The following is a 16,479-nucleotide window of genomic DNA, read 5'->3' on the forward strand; positions in this document are numbered from 1 at the left end:
TGATTATTAATTTCGTGTCAGATACGTATCTTTCAAATTTTTTCTCCCATTCTATTGTTTGTCTCTTCATTTCTGTTATTCCTTTGCTATGTGGAATCTTCTTAGTTATTTTTATTCTTACCTCCCTGGCATGAATCCCAGTTGATCAGCATCAATAATCTTTTTAATGTGCTATCAGATTCAATTGGCTATTGTTTTGTTGAGGATTTTTGCATCTGTGCTCATCAAGGATGTTGGCCTGTATCTTTTTCTTTTTAAACTCTGTCTTTATCTTCTTAAAGTCTACTATTATTATATTGGAGTCTATCATCCCATTTAGGTCTATTAATATTTTGCCTCCGTATTTGGATGTTTCAATCTTGCATGCACATATATTTATACTTATTATTTTCTTCTCCTGAATTGAACTCTTTATCATTATATAATGATATCTGTTTCTTCTTACTGATTTTGATTTTAAAGTTTTATCTGATATAATAATGGCTATAGCTGGCTTTTTTTTTTTTTTTTCATTTTCATGGAATGCACTATTCCATCCTTTCACTTTCAGTTCACGTGTATCTGTAGAGGTAAGATGAATTTTTTTGTAAGCAGCATATAGTTGGATCTCATTTTGGGTTTTTTTTTAAGCCATTTGGTTACTCTTTGTCTTTTAATTGGTGAGTTTCATCCATTTACATGTAAGGTAATTATTGGTAGATAAGATTTAAAGATTTTGTTTTGTTATAGTTCTTTTCTATCTTAGTAATTTTCTCTCTAAGTAATTTTCACTAGTAGGGTGTTTTGATAGCTTGGTTATTATTTTTGTTGTCTGTTATCAATTTTTTGCTTTATGATTACCGTGAGACTTAAAAACTGTATTTTAGTTATAACAAGCTATTTTGAAATTGATTTCAACTTTACATGACTGTAAAAATTGGATTGGAAACAAGAGATAAGAAGTACAAATAAAGAACTTTACACTTGCATTCCTTTTCTCCCCATAATTTGAACTTTTGATGTTCCATTTTCTTTCTGTGTTGTCTGTTAACACATTAATGTATTTATTATTATTTATTGCTTTTTAGTGTCCTAGTAAAGACGTAGTGGTTTATATACCATGTGCACTGTATTAGAACATTTTTAATTTGTATACTAATGTTACTTCTTAGTTTTTTACCTTCTAATGTTTTATTCTTAGTCAGTAATATCTCTTTCTTTAGGTATCTCCTTAGCATTTCTTATAATACAGATCTAGTGATGATAAATCCTCTCAGCTTTTGTTTGCCTTGGAATGTTTTTATTGCTCCTTCAATTCTGAAGGTTAACTTTGCTTGGTATTATATTCTGGGCTGACAGTTTTTTTCTGTTGGTACTGCAAAAATCTTACGCCACTCCCTCCTTGCCTGTTAGATTGATGCTGAAAAGTCTGCAGTCAGTTAAATTTGGACCCCTTTTATCTGTTTTTACTTTTTCTCTTAAAGCATTGAGAATCCTCACTTTATCATTAACCTTGAAGAGCCTGATCATAATATATCTTGGGACAAACTTGGATTGAATCTAATTGGTAACTTCTGACCTTCCTATCCCTGGATAGTTATATCTTTCTGTAAGTTTGGGAAGTGTTCTGTAATTACCTCTTTGAAAACACTGTCTACCCTTTTGGCATTCTAACACTACTCTTGAGCCCCAGTTACCTAGATATTTACTGTTTTCACGCTGTCCCAAATTTCCTGTAAGTTTTTTCATGCCTCTTAATTTTATTTTTCTCCTCAACCTGTGTATTATTGAGTAGCCTGTCATGAAGCTTGCTGATTCTTTTATCTGTTTGATCAGCTCTGCTGTTGATGCCTTCTATCACATTTTTAATTTCAGTAAATATGCTTTTCATTTGAAGGATTTCTGTTGTTTTTTTTTTAATTACTTCTATCTCTCTGTCAAGTTCTCTCTGATACAGCATCAAACTTTTCTCTGTATTCTCTTTAAATTCATTGAGTTTTTTAAAAACATTTATTTTAAATTCTTCACCCAAGCATTTAGAAATGTTGATTTCTACATCCCTGGCACTTTATTTATTTTAATTTTTTATTTGGTTATATCATAGTTTGCTAAGAGTTTTTTTAAAAAATATTTATTTTATTTATTTGAAAAGCAAAGTTAGAGAGGGGTAGTGGGGAGATCTTTTATCTGCTGGTTCACTCTCCAAATATCCACAGCAGCTGAGACTGGGTTGAGCCAAAGCCAGGAGCCTGGCACTCTATCCAGGTCTCCCATGTGGGTGGCAGGGGCCCAAACACTTGGGCTGTCTTATGCTGCTTTTCCAGGCACATTAACAGGTAGCGAGCTGTATCAAAAGTGGAGCAGCCAGGACATGAACTAGTGCCCATATGAGATGCCAGTGTCAGAGGTGGCAGCTTAACCCTCTGTGCCACAACACAGGCCCCTACAAAGAGTTCTTGATGCTTGTTAGCATTTGGTGTCATCTTCACATTGAAGGATTGTTTATTTATACAGTTTCCATATTCCTGCTTCATTTATGACTATCTTTCCAGAAATTCTAAGAAGTCTGCCTATTTTCTGTGAGCCCATGGGCACTTCTGCTATTTTAACATAAGTGAGCAGCCTGAGGTGAGGTTTGCCACAGTTGTGTTAGTGGAGTCTTGTCACTGTTTCAGTGCTAGAGGATGACCCAAACTCCAATTTTCCCAAAATCTGCAGTATATGTGTTTGTTAAACTGGTAAACTGTTTAGAAAAGGAGTTATTCATCCCCACAAATCTTTTCTTGGGGTCGGGGTAGGCCTAGATGCATGGTCCTGTGGCCACCAATGCTGTAATGCTAGATCATACCTAGAGTCTGGAGCCTGCTGAGGCCAATGCAGGATGAAGGTAGGACCAAAGCCTATACTGTTATGGTCTCTCTGCTATGGAGATGGACTCATAACTTGAGACCACTTCAACCAGCCAAATATCATGGTAGCTGGGATATAGATCTGATCAACTATGGCTACAGGATTCACTTGGCACTGTGACAGGTCCAGGGGCCCCACCATTAGGTACTGACCTTGGAATGGGGACTGTTAGGATTTGCCCAACGCTTGGTTTCCCCAGCCTGCCACTGAGTCCCAAGACACAGACCTGATATTTTTCTCTTCCTTGTCTATCCAAGAATAGGGAAATAATAGGGATAAAGGAAGCCCATTTACTACCCAGACTGGCACCAAGCTAGATCACACCTGGGTCTCACAGTCACCAGGCTCTGGGTACTTTCAGGGCCCAGCAGTGATACATGCTGAAACAAATCCACACATTAAGGCACAGATCTGTGGCACTGCAGAGAGAATCTGAAGGCTCTGTCTGCAAACACAGACCTAGGGACTGGGACTGTTGGGATATGCCCAGGTGTTTTCTGTTTTTGTTTTTTAACCAGCCCTATACTGAGTCCCAATACATAATTCTGTGCATCCTTGTTGTCTGCCTTAGGATAGGAGAGGGGTGATGAAGGCAGCTGCTTTTCTGCTCAGACTTGTATGAAACTGGATCACACTTAGGTCTCACAATCACTTGGCTCTGCAGATGGGTATACATCAGGACCATGTGAGGCTGGTGGTGATAACTATTAGATCTTCTATCTGCGTTTAAGAGAACCTCAAAAACCTTCCAAAGTCCTAAAATGTCTCTTCATTAATCTTGAACACTGAGTTTGCTATTCAGCGCAGTTTCTCTGGGGTAGAAATGGGGCAGGAAAAGCCATTTAGTGAATGCAAAGATGACATCGCCTCAAGATGGGAGCTGAGTGTTTGAGGACATTAGTTTGCATTGTTAAAACATATGACCTAATGTTATTCCAATTTCCTTTGTAGGCTTTGGACTTCTTGTTGCTGATATTTGCAACTGCAGTGGTTGCATGGGCAGACCATGCTGCCCCTCTCCTCCTTGGCCTCAGTGCCAGTTGGTTGCCATGGCATCAGGAGAATGACCAGGCCGAGCAATCATCAAGCTTCCTTGGCAGGAGTCCAATGCACAAGGTTACTCTGCAGGAGGTTCTCACTCTGCTTCCAAGTAGCATGCTTCTTCTGCTGCAGAAAGAGCCATGGAAGGAACAGACTCAGAAGGTGAGGTTGGCACCCAGCTGCTTGGCAGGACAGACTACTCTTTTCTTCAGCAGCTTCTGTTGTAGCATTGAGATGGAGTTAAGTGAAACGTGAATCACACCACAAGTTTTCATACTCAGCTCCACACTTCAGCCACCGCAGAGTCTGAGACAGACTGGCCTAGGCTCGGGGCACCTGCTGATGAAAAACAGTAGCAACAGCAACAACCTGCTTGTGGTCGGGAGTGAGGTGGAGAGAAGAACCCACACGGTCATTCATTTCATGAAAGCCCATATGTTTTTGATCCTGGAGAAGAAAGGCCGAGTAAATCTCAGAGATTTCTGAATCTCAGTGAAGACAGGGGCAAATTCAAGATGGCAAGATGGTGTGATAAGTTGGACAGAGTGGTCATGAGTAGGGGAGGGCACTGAGCAGTAGTGCATGGGTGGGTTAGGGAACTCATCTGAGGAGAATTATGGGTGGGAAGCATCTACCTTCTTGTAGGCACGTTTAAGGTTCCCCATAGCTCATTTCATTCACAGACATGCTCTAGGCACCTGTGTGTCCCTGAGCTAAGCTAGATGCCACAAGGAGTTTTGAAAAGGTCTAATATCACCCTTGCCCTCAGGGAAAACCAAACTGAGCAAACACCTTTTGTTTTTGAATATTGAAATTCCCTATCTACTAGCTGTTGTGCAGAGCATGTGTAGATACTGGGTTTTCTATATTTGGCTCTGGCCTATCTTTAGTATATTTGGTTGGGAGACTCTTTTTTGAATACCATTTAATCAAACTGATTTTTATGAAGTTGAAAGCTTAAAACTAACGTTCTCTTACTATTGAAATCTGAACATTAATCTTTAAAATATTTCTGAACTGTGTACTTATAACTGCACAGACTGTCTCAGTTGAAATGTCTTTTTTTTTTCCTTTAAGCCTGATAATCATCAGTATTGTTGCCCCAAATTTTGTGTTTTATGTTCCATTTTAAATTTAAATGTCATCTCCTCTCATGTTATTTCCGGACTGGAATACTATGTTCACTTTGGACTTTAGTACAGACATCTTGTATCAATTATGTATTTGTAATGCTTGATTTATTTAGTTACCAGCAGATTACTATAAAACAAAATTCAGAAAAACAAAGGGAAAAACATTAATTAATGCAGAGAACTATGAATATTTTCTTTTCCTCTTTATTTTACTCTTTCTTCAACCCAGCTTCCCAAGTCTGAAGTTAAAATGCCTAGTACCTTCACTAATGTGTATGTGTGTGTTTATTGAATCAAGATTAGTAACATTCGGTCTTCTATGAAATTACCCTGTATCTAATTCAAAAACAATTTGGTTGCATCCAGGGAGATCTATCAAACTCATAAATACTACCTCATTTGCAAGAATTATTCACAGTTAATATAGTTGGCTCTACACAATAAATATTTTATTCATTTTTTTCTTGCATCTAAAATTTCTGTTTCATATCCACTTGGGCACAAACTACTCTCATCTAAAGAAATATGTTTTGTTTTAGAAACAAAAGCTTATATATGAATGTGTTCCCTATTTACTGCTAGCCTAGGAGACTGGGCCAAAATGCATATGGAACCAGGTAGGAAGCAGCAGAATAGAAAGAAAACATCTATGACTTCAAAGCCGGGCGTACATAGGTTCAAATCTTGACTCTACAATTCATTAAGAGTCTTCGTCAAGGTTCTTAACCCTGGGGATCTCTGGGCTCATGTGACCTCACTCTTGAAACTTGTGCCGGGTCGGGATCTTCAGCAAAGGAAGGAAGTTTGACTTTTCCAGATCATTTGACTAAATGGGACTTGTGCCCAGCTCCACCATTTTTTGTGCTTGATCTTTGATTCATCTTGTCTCCCCCAACCCAGGCAGGTATTGCCTAGGGACTGTTGCACTGATATTCATGAACGCCCACCATGGGAACAGGGGGGTTCTCTTCACTGACGCTGTTCTTCCTTGTCATCCTAATTCATGAACGCAGACCATGGGAACAGGGGGGTTCTCTTCACTGACGCTGTTCTTCCTTGTCATCCTAGTTCATCGACTGGATGTTCAGCATCATGGAAAGCCCCAAAGAAGCCCTCTCAGCAAACTCCAGCGATCTTTTGAAAGGTAATTTCTTCCATGCTTTATACCCAACTCAGGAAAAACCATCCGTTGTTGTCTGTGATGCAGTTTGGCATTATAGTACATGTTGGTTTCTGAAAGGGCTTCTCTTGGTTTAGGTGAAAAAAGTAATCAGGAACTGTCATCAATATGACATTTTAACAAGAAAATGGATTTAGAAGCAGTTCTATGGCCTTTAAATTTAGTTTTGTTTAAATAGTTTTAAAATGGTTTATCACGATCATAAAATATTATTTTAATTAAAATTTGGAGAATTCAGACAAGAAAAAAGCAGCAAAGAATCAGTCAGAGTCCAATTGGCCGAAGGCAATTTTGATATTTTCCATGAGAAATTTTTGCCTCCTTTTGTAGGTGAACATTATTTTAACATATTATTTATAATAATAACCACTTGAAATATTTTGCACAGAAAGCTTGAAATTGCCTTTTTAGTTTTTACATTATTTTTTAAAGCATTAAATGCTGTTCTTATGCTGGCTTTATAAGTATTTTTAACAGCTGCATTGTGTTTTGCCAAGGAAAGCAGATATTTCCCATGCTTCAAATATTTAGCTGCCTTTCATGTCCCTTGTACTTCTCTACTGACTTTGTTAAACCAATGACTATAAGATCCACAAGCATAGAAATATTTCTTTAAAAGTTATGTAGATTCCTTTGCTCAAGTCTGAGAAGTCATTGGGACATTGGTTTTGTGGCCTTATGCAACTTTTACTTGTCATCTATGTCTTCAGATTTGCTTACTGAAGATACACCACCAAAAAATCTCAGCTCCATAAAGTTACCTGTTGGCCTACTCTGGGATTAGTTATTTGTCCAGCTTAGAGTCATAATATGAGCCATATTTTGCATTAAGTATGGTATAACTTATTGTTTGCCAAATGAGAGAAATTCACTGATTCTAATCCTTCTCCCTCCCCCCAAATTGAGTGGAGGCATGTGTATGGTCGAACAGTGCCCCAACATGATTCTGATAAACCATAGAACCTCATTGAAAATCAAGTCTGTGGTCAGAATTTTGAGAAAACTTCAAAAAGTTTATGGAAAAATGGAATAAAAAGATGTTTATTCTGGTGCAAAAAATTACTTTAAGTCCATACATGCAAGGGATCTAATTCCATTTTCCCTGAACTTTTCGAACTTCCCTTGTATTTTCACTTAATTCATCCCTAGAGATTTGTTACTGGGGTTTCCTCTGTTCATTTGCCCCAGGAAGTTTTAATTAATTTCTTAATGGCTGTGAGTCCCTAATACCATGGATGCTCCAAGTTTCCTATGTCCCAAACAACTGCTACTGATGAGGAAAAGAATCTTTTGGGGTCTAGGAGCACATCTTCACTTGATTATCATGAACAATGATTGTGTAACTCTGGTTTACATTGTTATATTATAAAAAATTTCAATATATTAATATTAATTTTTTAAATAAATATATAATAAATTACCTAAAGGGATTACACACAAGTCTCCTACTTTAAATTGATCCCTAAGGGATCTGTGACAGATTAGAGAAAATGTGGACTCATGGATGCATGTTCAAGTATGGTTTTTATGATAGGGTCAGATAATTTAGTTTTCTTTTTGACCTTTAATTAAACATTTAATGGCAATATCTTACTCATTTATAAAAGGGTACAAATCTAAGTACATTTATACAAAAGGAGCTCACCCTTGTCATCAGTGCTCACATCAAGAAAATGAACATCACTGGCATCCTGGAAGTCAGTTTTCATTTTAACTCTGCAAAATTTCCCATTAACTGTTTCTGGGTAACTTATTAAAAAAAATCCTTTCCCCTAAATGCTTTTCTACCATTAAAATGTTGCCAAAGGCTTGATTGAAATAAGTTAGCCAAATAACAAAAAGCCAAGATCTATTTGGATATTCTTTGATCAAAATAATCTTTTCAAATGCAGCCCCACCAAATGCAACAGTGTACTTATTTATTTTTTTTTATCCCCATAGCCACCCTGCTGTCTTTGAGAGGTCTCCCAGAATTTAAGAAGAAAGCTGTATGGACCAGAGCATATGGTTGGTGAATAGTTTTGTGGTAGCCTGCAGCATTCTCAGCTGGATGAGGAAAACCATAGAAACGGAAGAAGTTTTACCGAATTGGTGTCTGGGATTGCTCAGATGTGTTGCAGAGAGTTAAAGGTCTTGGAAAGGTGGATATATCACTGACAACTTGACAGATGCTTGTCGGAAGAGGAGTGCCTTGCTTTGATACCCAGGCCATTTGAGACTGAAATAGAAACATGAATTTTATTTGGGTAGACTTCAGTGTACAGGTTTTCTTTGTGAAAACTTCACTGTTATCATATCTTCCTTCCTAAATTCTAGTAAAATTATCTGATAAATTTTGTGCATGTGGCTTTTATTTGTTTTAAGACACTCACCAAAACTATAGTAGTGATAGTAGCATTATGATCTATTTTCTGTGAACTCTCTATGAGGATATTTATTGGCTAACTTAGAGGAGTTAGACAAGTTTTCTCTTGTTGAGAAAACATTATTTTAGATATGCTGTCACATTTAAATAATAAACATGACAATGAATATTAGCAAAATCAGATTCATTAATGATGGCTATAATTCCCTTACACTTTGTTTTCTTGAGGGCAAGTGAAATTTACACAATTCAAAATGGCTTCACCTCAAATGAATAATATTCGTTCATTTTTTATGGATTTATTTTTATTTATTTATTTATTTATTTATTTATTTGACAGGCAGAGTGGACAGTGAGAGAGAGAGACAGAGAGAAAGGTCTTCCTTTGCTGTTGGTTCACCCTCCAATGACCGCCGCGGCCGGCACGCTGCGGGTGGCTGGCGCACCGCGCTGATCTGAAGCCAGGAGCCAGGTGCTTCTCCTGGTCTCCCACGCAGGTGCAGGGCCCAAGCACTTGGGCCATCCTCCACTGCACTCCTGAGCCACAGCAGAGAGCTGGCCTGGAAGAGGGGCAACCGGGACAGAATCCGGCGCCCCGACCGGGACTAGAACCTGGTGTGCCGGCGCCGCAAGGCGGAGGATTAGCCTAGTGAGCCACGGTGCCGGCCCAATATTCATTCATAAGCAGACAAGTTTAAGTGCGAATCTGAAGAGGCACAGCAGCACCAAATGAATCCAAGGATGCCATCAAACTTTATTCATCTTGGAATCATGCCATATAGTTGACAAATTGGCTGCCAGCAACCTCAAAGGAAAAAAAATGTCTTTTCTTACAGGTATGGCAAAAGCAACATGGGAAGAACTCTGGGTCAGTTTTGAACATATGTGAGTCTCTGAACATGTAGTATCTGGGCCCTGGACCAAGCCTGGGTCACCTTCGTCCTATGTCCCTGCACAGAGAGGGGTGTTAGGCAAGCCCTCTCAAATCATCTCAATTAGGTTCCTCATCCCTCAGAAGACATATGATAGAATGTTGGGCAGGCGAAATAATAGCAATAATTAAAAAGACAAATATCTCCTCTCCAGATCAATCTTTTTTATAAGCACAAATCTTTTTTAATCAAAGTGACAAGTGGCCTAAAATAAATTTTTGATAGATTTTTGATAGTATCTTCAAGGGTTATATATGACTCAATGGCTTGAGACTGCCATTTAATCTGGATCTGTTTGCTAATAATCCCTCCTTCACTCTGCCATTAGGGCTGTTTCATTAGTCAATCATATAAATATACTGATGCATACATATATGAGATCATCAGGAAGAAAAATGTTACCGCTGAAATAAGGTTCCATTGTATCTACCATGCCATAGCCCAGTACCTGGAGCTTCACAAGCACCATGGAACTTTAGGATTCCGATATGCCTTGTACCTTTATGTTGTCACCAAATGTTCCTGCCACTTAAGTTAAAGTAGTTATACTATTTCTGTTTTCTAAACATATTACTCCTTAGAGGTACAACTAGAATGAATTTAAAAGAAGCAGGAATGTAGAAAATTTAGACTAGAATCCAGCTCCCCTCTCCTTCCCATTCACATCCATCTTCTTGTATTTATGACCAGTTGGAGCTTGAAATTCATTTAATATTTATTGCAAGGTATCAGACTGTAAATACTCTAGGATTCTTATATTATTTAACAATAATAAGGATACCATTATTATTTTTAAATAGCATAAATACAACCAGTAGGTAGCAGAGCTTCATCTAGAGCCAAGGACCTAGAACATCAGATCCAGTGCTATTTCTACTGCAACAGGCTCATCATCTCCTATTGTATGATAGAAACATTAATGAAAGAAGCAACTCTGCCTCATATTAATTGACATCCAGAATTGGGAGTTGTCATGTAAACAATTAGATCTTCATTGGTTGAAGGACTTTGGATTCTTGGTCTACCTTGCAAGTAGAAATGGCGAGAAAGAGATATGAGGAAGAAGTGAGCACTGAAGAACTACTCTGCATTTTTTTCTCCTGAATCAGCAACCAGAGATGGCTGACACCCAAGTAAAGGGATGAAGAATCAATGTAGGCTTCTAAACTTGGACTTCTGTTTTCAATTCAGCTCACTTTCTTCTCATTTTTTTTCTTATTTATTTATTTGAAAGATAGTGGGTGGGTAGATAGATAGATAGATGGTTTTCCATCTATAGGTTCATTCCCCAAATGGCTGCAACAGCCAGGGCTGAGCCAGGCTGAAGACACGAACCTGGAACTCCATTCAGGTCTCACATGTGGGTGTAGAGGCCCAAGCACTTGGGCCATTTCTCCTGCTTTCCCTAGAACATTAGCAGGGAGCTGGATTGAAAGTGGAGCAGCTGGGTCTCAAACCAGTACTTATATGAGATGCTGGCATCTCAGGTGGTTGCTTAACACACTGTGACAAAATGGTAGAGCTAGAAACATGCCATGGGACTCCAAATCCCATTAATCTGGCATGTACCAATGCCATCTTACTAATTAAAGTGATCAGTTTAAGTTCATAATTGATCATAAAGATAGAATTAAGTGTCAAAGGGGTCACATAAATAAGACCAGAATTATAAAGGGGAGAATGACCCAACATGGAAAGCAGAATACACAGCAGGCTCATAGAATGGCAAATGCCCTAAACAGAATTTTGGCCTCAGAATCAGCCCTTAAGGCATTCGGATCCGGCTAAAAAGCCCATGAGAGTTTCGCAGGCATGGAAAGCCAAGGCACTGTGGCAAAAAATATGACCTAAATGAAAGATCTCTGTGAGTGAGATCCCAGCAGAAAGAACAGGCCATCAAAGAAGGCAGTACCTTTCTCTGAAGGGAGGAGAGAACTTCAACTTTGATTATGGCCTTGTCTAAATAAGGTTGGAGTTTGTGAACTCAAGAGGCTCCCATAGCCTTGGCAGCTCATGACAAGAGCCTCGGTGACTACTTTCTTATTCAAACCTTGTCCCTTCTGTGTTTTATATGAAAACAGAGGCGTACAAAAGGGAGGAAATAAGAAATATCTTTATCTTCTCTTTCTAAGTTCCCTCTTTATATTTTGAGCAGCCTTGACTCTAAGATTGATAGGATTTGCCTATTCCTAGGAATCTCAAGATTCAAAATTTAAAATGTAAAGGTTCTAAAACATTCTAAGAAACAGTTCACTGGAATAAGACCCTTCACTTGGTCACATGTTTGCCTCAGATAAGAATTAATTTATTTCTTTCTGAATTTCCTTCAATTTGTTCTCCCAAAACCAGAAGTCTTTAAATTTTTAGACCAGATGTTCCTAACTATATACAAAAGTTCCCTTACAACTCATCTTCTGTTAGTTTTTGAAAACAGAAGCTGCCAAGACAAATAGCATGCTGTAATATACTAACAAATTAATGTGTGGGGTTAAAGTCATGTTATGTCTCTCAGAAATATCCAAACACACTGACTCTCGATTTGAAAAGTCGAGTTTGGAACAGATGTTGGAGCCCATGCAAATACCTAAAATGTTCTTTGTGTTTTATTTGTAATGTAATTGCTCCATGGTAACTAGCTGGTTGTTAATAACCTTTTTATTTTATGTTTTTCCTTTTTTCCCCCAGGAACCTTTTATTTAATGTATACAAACTTCAGGCATTTCATAAATACAACTTTAGAGGGGCTGGTGCTCTGGCGAAGCAGGTTAAAGCCCTGGCCTGAAGCGCCGGCCTCCCATATGGGCGCTGGTTCTAGTCCTGGATGCTCCTCTTCCGATCCAGCTCTCTGCTACTGCCTGGGAAAGCAGTGGAGGATGGCCCAAGTCCTTGGGCCTCTGCACCTGTGTGGGAGACCCTGAGGAAGCCCCTGAATCCTGCCTTCAGATCGGCACAGCTCTGGCCATTGTGGCCATCTGGGGAGTGAACCAGCGGATGGAGGACCTCTCTCTCTGTCTCTACCTCTCTCTGTAACTCTGTCTTTCAAAAATAAATTTAAAAAAATACAACTTTAGAAACAGTGATTCTTCCCACTCTACCCACGCTCCCACCTACACTTCCACCCTTCTCCCACTTTCCTTTTATATACTCATTCTTATTTTTTACTAAGATTTATTTTCAATTAACTTTATACACATAAGATTAGCCCTATACTAAGTAAAGTGTTCAAATTCAAAAGCTGTTCTTTAGGGGCTAGTGTTATGGCACAGCACATTAAACCACTGTTTGCAAAGCCAGCAGCCCATATTGGAATGCCAGTTTGCATCCCAGATACTCTGCTTCCTATCCAGCTCCTTGCTCATGTGCCTGGGAAGGTAATGGAACATAGTCCAAGTGCTTGGGTCCCGGCCACCCTTGTGGGACACCTGGATAGAGCTCCTGGCTCTTGACTTCACCTGGTCCAGACTTGGCCATTGCAGCTATTTGGGAATGAATGGGTAGATGGAAGATCTCTCTGTGTCTCTGTCACTCTGAATTTCAAGTAAATACATCTTTTTAAAAGTGTATTCTTTAGATGGAATAACCTTTTTAAAAAGTTAATTGCCAGAATTTAACTTCTCCAAAATGATTTTAACCAAATATAATGATACCATAATTATATAAGGAGTCAGACTTAGTTATGGATTCAACTACACTCTTGAAATAACTTCATCATTTTGAAAGTAAGCTGCCATTTTAGAGTTTGTGTGAGTGTTTTTAGTAAATTGCTGCCTTAGAAAAAATTCAGATCATTTGGTAAAGTGGGCCATGCTTTCATTAAAGCTGGAGTTTGGATCCCTGTTTGGCCAATTTGTATCTCTCACCCCCACCAGCCCATTCATAGGAACAGTTTCAAATGGAAGGGGTCACATCCTTCATTACTCTTGTGGAACAATACCCCACAGTATCATCTTCATGTATAAATGAGTGTCATCATTCTTCTGGTTCTCCATGAGGTAGTGCAAAGGCACTTCAAAAGTGGATCTAAATGATAAGCTTATTTCTGTGCTAAAGAATTTGGAATCCATGCATATGAAGGGTCCTCAAAATGTTCAAGAAAATGCATAATTTGAAAAAACTGCAGGAATTTCAAAATGGTTTGTACCAAAAGGAATCTTTTATATCAGTTTTTCTGTGAACCTCTTTTTTTTTTTTTTTTTAACATTTTGTTTATTTATCTGAGAGGTTGAGTTACAACAGAGGGAGAGACAGTGAACAGTCTTCCATCTGCTGGTTCACTCCCCAAATGGCTGCAATAGCCGGAGCTGAGCCAATCCAAAGCCAGGAGCCAGAAGCTTCTTCCAGGTTTCCCAAGCAGGTGCAGGGGCTCAAGCACTTGAGCCATCTTCCACTGCTTCCCCAGGCAATAAGCATAGAGCTGGATCAGAAGAGGGGCAGCCTGGACACAAACTTGCGTCCATATGGGATGCCAGTGCCACAGGTGGAGGCTTAGCCTACTACCCCACAATGTCGGCCCCTCAAGTACCCGCTTATGCTTTTATATTTGATGGCAGGAAATATTTTATTCTGATCCTAAAAACCCTAAAATCTCATATATTAAAATATTTGGTATATGAACTTGTAAGTATGCATGTGATTTGTGAATCTTCATAAGTAGTAAATATTATTTAAAATTAAAACTTAGGAAGGTCATCTAATTCCTGACTGACATGGGGGGGAAATAATAAATAAAAAGTAAAAAAATAAATAATTTGCACCTAAATTGTTAAATATGAAACACTAAAAATGAAAATAGTGTTTTCCTGAGCTTTGTTTTGAAATAACCTGACTCACTAAAGGTTAAAGCTGAGAGGGTTAAAAAAATACATATAAATGCTTTATAAATTGCAAAATGTTTTAGAAATGCTATTTCTTTTGTATGTTTCACTGCAAATAAACAGTGTCTATAAAACTTGGACACACTTGACCACATGTTTGTAAGGACTTTAGAAGATAATGAAGGTTTCTAGTTTAAGAAATTGTTTCCTTTAATAATTAAGACATTCTAAAATCAAGTAGTATGTTAAGAAAAGGTATTAATAGGGGCCAGCGCTGTGGCCTAATGGCGAAAGCTGTCGCCTGCAGTGCTGGCATCCCATATGGGCACCGGTTCAAGTCTTGGCTGCTCCACTTCCAATCCAGCTCTCTGCTATGGCCTGGAAAAACAGTAGAAGATGGCCCAAGTCCTTGGGCCCCTGCACCTGTGTGGGAGACTGGGAAGAAGCTCCTAGCTCCTGGCTTCAGATGGGCACAGCTCTGGCTGTTGCGGCCAATTGGGAAGGTGAATGAGTGGGTGGAAGACCTCTCTCTATCTCTCTCTCTGAGTCTCTCCTCTTCTCTCTATATAACTCTTACAAATAAATAGTCTTTTTTAAAAAAAGGTATTAATAGGAGTTAAAAGAATAAACCCCCAAATTCCCACAATTTCTTAATATAAAGTACCCTTTGAGATGAATCAAATATAATTGAAATCTATTATCATAATCATATAAGTCATAAAATATTTTTTCTAGATTCAGTGATAGTTTTCTGTAAAATCAGAATTGCAAAGAAAATTTTGAAAGTCTAATTTGTTCCACTGAAATAGGGAATGATCCCCTAAAATTTATACAAAAATGTGGCCCCTTATAGTTCCCCAGAAGTGCCATCTGGGGTGCCATATATGCTACCAGAATTTGGGGTGCCATACAATATCACCATATGCTTATTAATAAATCCTCAATATTAATAAGCCCAAGAGGGTTCTTGCCTAATATTTAAAGAAGAATTCTAAATACCGGCATCCATAAATGAGGCAGCATGGTACATTTTAAGCTTTTATTTAGTGTGAAAGATGCATAGGAGAGTGAGAGAGAGAGGTTAATCTGGGTTCATACCCGAAGGCCACGTGCCCTGGAGGCAAAGGGCTACAGCAAGCCCCCTCCTGGCAAGAGGCTAGGGTCGAAGAGAAGGGCTGGACACACTATGTCCCAGAAGGGGAGTGGTTAATTAACCTGATTAACTGGTGGGCACCAAGGTGTGGCCAGGTAGGGACATTAGGTCACACAGGGGCATGGTGAAGGCGTGGTCTTCCAGCTGACAAACCTAATCGATTTTAACCTGTATGCCTGCCTACTTCATTCCCCCCTCAGAGACTCCATCCTCTTAATCCTAAGGGGAGTTGACGGACGTCGAATCTTCTCTTCTATAACTGCTTCCTGCTTATGAGGGGCGTAGCGCAGGCCCTACCTATCCAGGGTCTGGAGGTCTCTGCCTATCCTATCTAACAAATTTGCTTTGTGAGCTGGAGCAGTCTCAGTCATTGCCAACGTCTGTGTCCCCTGCATGGTTAGTTGCTCTCAGAAATCGAGTTCTGAAACATATAAGTTGTTAATTAGTATAGGCAAAACTGGAACAAAATCAAATGTAGGTGGGGTGCCCCGTTAGATGAAAACAGCGTACCTTACAGATTTCCAGATAGTGGGTAGTGATAGTCTGCCCTTATGTAGATTATAAATCCATTTAGCTTGAGCATAGAGATTATAATAGAAGAAATCATTAGGTAGCTTTATCTTCAATAACAGTTCCCAGAGATAATCAAGGAAGGCAGGTACCGCATGTTTGCCTTAAGGAGACAAAGGCAAAGGCTTTACTTACAGTTTTTGCTTTGAAGTACTTAAGGTTTTTGATTGGCTTATAGGAACAGTCAGGCATGTCTTTTTTTTTAATTCTTTTTATTATTTAATAAATGTGAATTTACAAAGTGCAACTTTTATATTGTTGTGGTTCCCCCCGCAACCTCCCTCCCTCCCACAGCCCTCCCCTCTCCCACTCCCTCTCCCATCCCGCCCTTCATTGAGTTTCATTTTCAATCACCTTCATATACAGAAGATCAACTTAGTATATACTAAGCAAGGATTTCAA

The 16,479-nt window shown here is 38.9% G+C and overlaps 1 protein-coding gene across 3 annotated transcripts in view; it reads left to right on the forward strand.

Annotated features, from left to right (window-relative positions):
- Positions 1-8,576, forward strand: part of FOCAD (focadhesin) — a 381,367-nt gene extending 372,791 nt beyond the window's left edge. For all 3 annotated transcript variants that reach the window (XM_002708074.5, XM_017340978.3, XM_017340982.3), the window contains 3 exons: positions 3,841-4,092; positions 6,132-6,207; positions 8,185-8,576. In XM_002708074.5, the coding sequence (XP_002708120.1) occupies positions 3,841-4,092; positions 6,132-6,207; positions 8,185-8,258 (402 nt within the window). In that variant the 3' untranslated portion in view covers positions 8,259-8,576. The remainder of the gene's footprint in view (positions 1-3,840; positions 4,093-6,131; positions 6,208-8,184) is intronic.
- The last annotated feature ends 7,903 nt before the right edge of the window (positions 8,577-16,479 follow it).

The sequence above is a fragment of the Oryctolagus cuniculus genome, chromosome 1 (genome assembly GCF_964237555.1).
Source record: "Oryctolagus cuniculus chromosome 1, mOryCun1.1, whole genome shotgun sequence".
Classification (NCBI taxonomy): domain Eukaryota; kingdom Metazoa; phylum Chordata; class Mammalia; order Lagomorpha; family Leporidae; genus Oryctolagus; species Oryctolagus cuniculus.